The following is a 1,606-nucleotide window of genomic DNA, read 5'->3' as shown; positions in this document are numbered from 1 at the left end:
ATGCCCTTGACCGGAATCGAACCTGGGACCTTTCAGTCCACAGGCCGACGCTCTATCCACTGAGCCAAACCGGTTTCGGCCTTTTAGTTGTATTTTTGAAGTGGTTGTTCGAGGCAGCAAACTCCGGTGTTTACCTATGCCACCATCTTGGTTTCCCCTCTGTCTTTTTTCTTGATAGTAAAATAGCCATTCACTTAAAAGAGAAGATAAGGGGCAGTATCTCCTTAAATCTATGTTGTTTATGTCAGTATACTTAGTGTCATTCACATTGAAAATTATATTTGTGTATATTAAGTGTTTCTACCTTGGGATATCTTGGAGACTAATAATAATCAAAATTAATAATAATATAAAATTATTTCAGAATAAGACTTGGTCTATATGTAGTACTCTGGATACCTAATTAAGAGTGGTTTCATTAAGAATCATACCAAATATTCTCTGCCCTTAGGAACCCAATGCTTCGAGAAATAAGAAAAGCTCTCGCCGAGTCAGCTTTGCAGATACTATAAAGTAAGTTGAAAGGAGAAATACTTTTAAATGATAGTAGTGCTTTGCTGTGTGTCAAACTAAGTATGTTACTGCTGCCTTAGATAACCTGTGTTTCTATTAGATAAGCATTAGAGAATTGTTATTTAAGAGGTTGTTATTTAGCATTATGCTTAAAAGAAAAACATTGAGCTCTAGAGCGTCAGCCTGCAGACTGAAGGGTCCGGGGTTTGATTCTGGTCAAGGGCACATGCCAGGGTTGCAGGCTCGGTCCCCAGTGTGGAGTATGCAGGAGGCAGCCGATCCATGATTCTCTCTCATCATTGATGTTTCTATCTCTCTTTCACTCTCTCTCTCGTTCCCTTCCTCTCTGAAATCAGTAAAAATATACTTAAAAGGAAAACATTGAAAGTGTTTCCTCTAAAGTTAGGAATAAAACTACTAAGTTTTACTACTGAGAGAGATGGTGCAAAGGTCTGGGTTACACACACAACTCTAAAGGAAGTGGAGGTATAAAAAAAGGTTATGGGAAGTTTAAAAAAAAAGACTTCCAATTTACTCCTCCTTTTTTTTTCTTCTATTTTATGATTAAAAGTTATAACATAGAGAAAATAGTATCATGAAAACTCAAGTATTCATTTTCAGCTACAGTCTCAACGATGGCCACTCTTGTTTCACTACACCCCCACTTAGTTCCTTTTCCTGTCCTACTGAATTATTTTCATGTGAATCCCAGATGTATTTCATTAGTTATGCCTTTAAAAGACAAAATATTTTTAAAGAACCTATTAACCCTTTGTGGTCGTATTAAATTTGGATATGGGTGTCGGACTGGTAGGAATTAATTTCCATTGAAAGAGCAGTGATACATAACATGCAAGATTATGAAGGATAAACAAGATTTATTAATTCTGTTTTGAACATTAGATGTATGTTTAGACAATAATGTGTTTCAATAACATGTTTTTATATAAAAATTATATTTTATATTTCTCCATTGTGTGGTATCTTTGAAAGCAGTCTCCAATATGCAGTCCTGGTTTTCGACTACATGTATTGCAAAAATAATTAGTTTGGCGTCTTCCGCCCCTAATCTCTCTGTTTGAACATACAGAGC

At 35.8% G+C, this 1,606-nt stretch overlaps 1 protein-coding gene across 1 annotated transcript in view; it reads left to right on the top strand.

The window, feature by feature from the left end:
- CASC5 (cancer susceptibility candidate 5) overlaps positions 1-1,606 on the top strand; it is a 63,765-nt gene that overhangs the window by 25,196 nt on the left and 36,963 nt on the right. Inside the window, exon 5 of the mRNA XM_015557531.1 lies at positions 452-513. Coding sequence (XP_015413017.1) covers positions 452-513 — 62 coding nt within the window. The remainder of the gene's footprint in view (positions 1-451; positions 514-1,606) is intronic.

This window comes from Myotis davidii, unplaced genomic scaffold (genome assembly GCF_000327345.1).
Source record: "Myotis davidii unplaced genomic scaffold, ASM32734v1 scaffold46, whole genome shotgun sequence".
Taxonomy (NCBI): domain Eukaryota; kingdom Metazoa; phylum Chordata; class Mammalia; order Chiroptera; family Vespertilionidae; genus Myotis; species Myotis davidii.
Note: the sequence above shows the minus strand (reverse complement) of the source record. Positions and strands in the feature narration are given on the sequence as shown.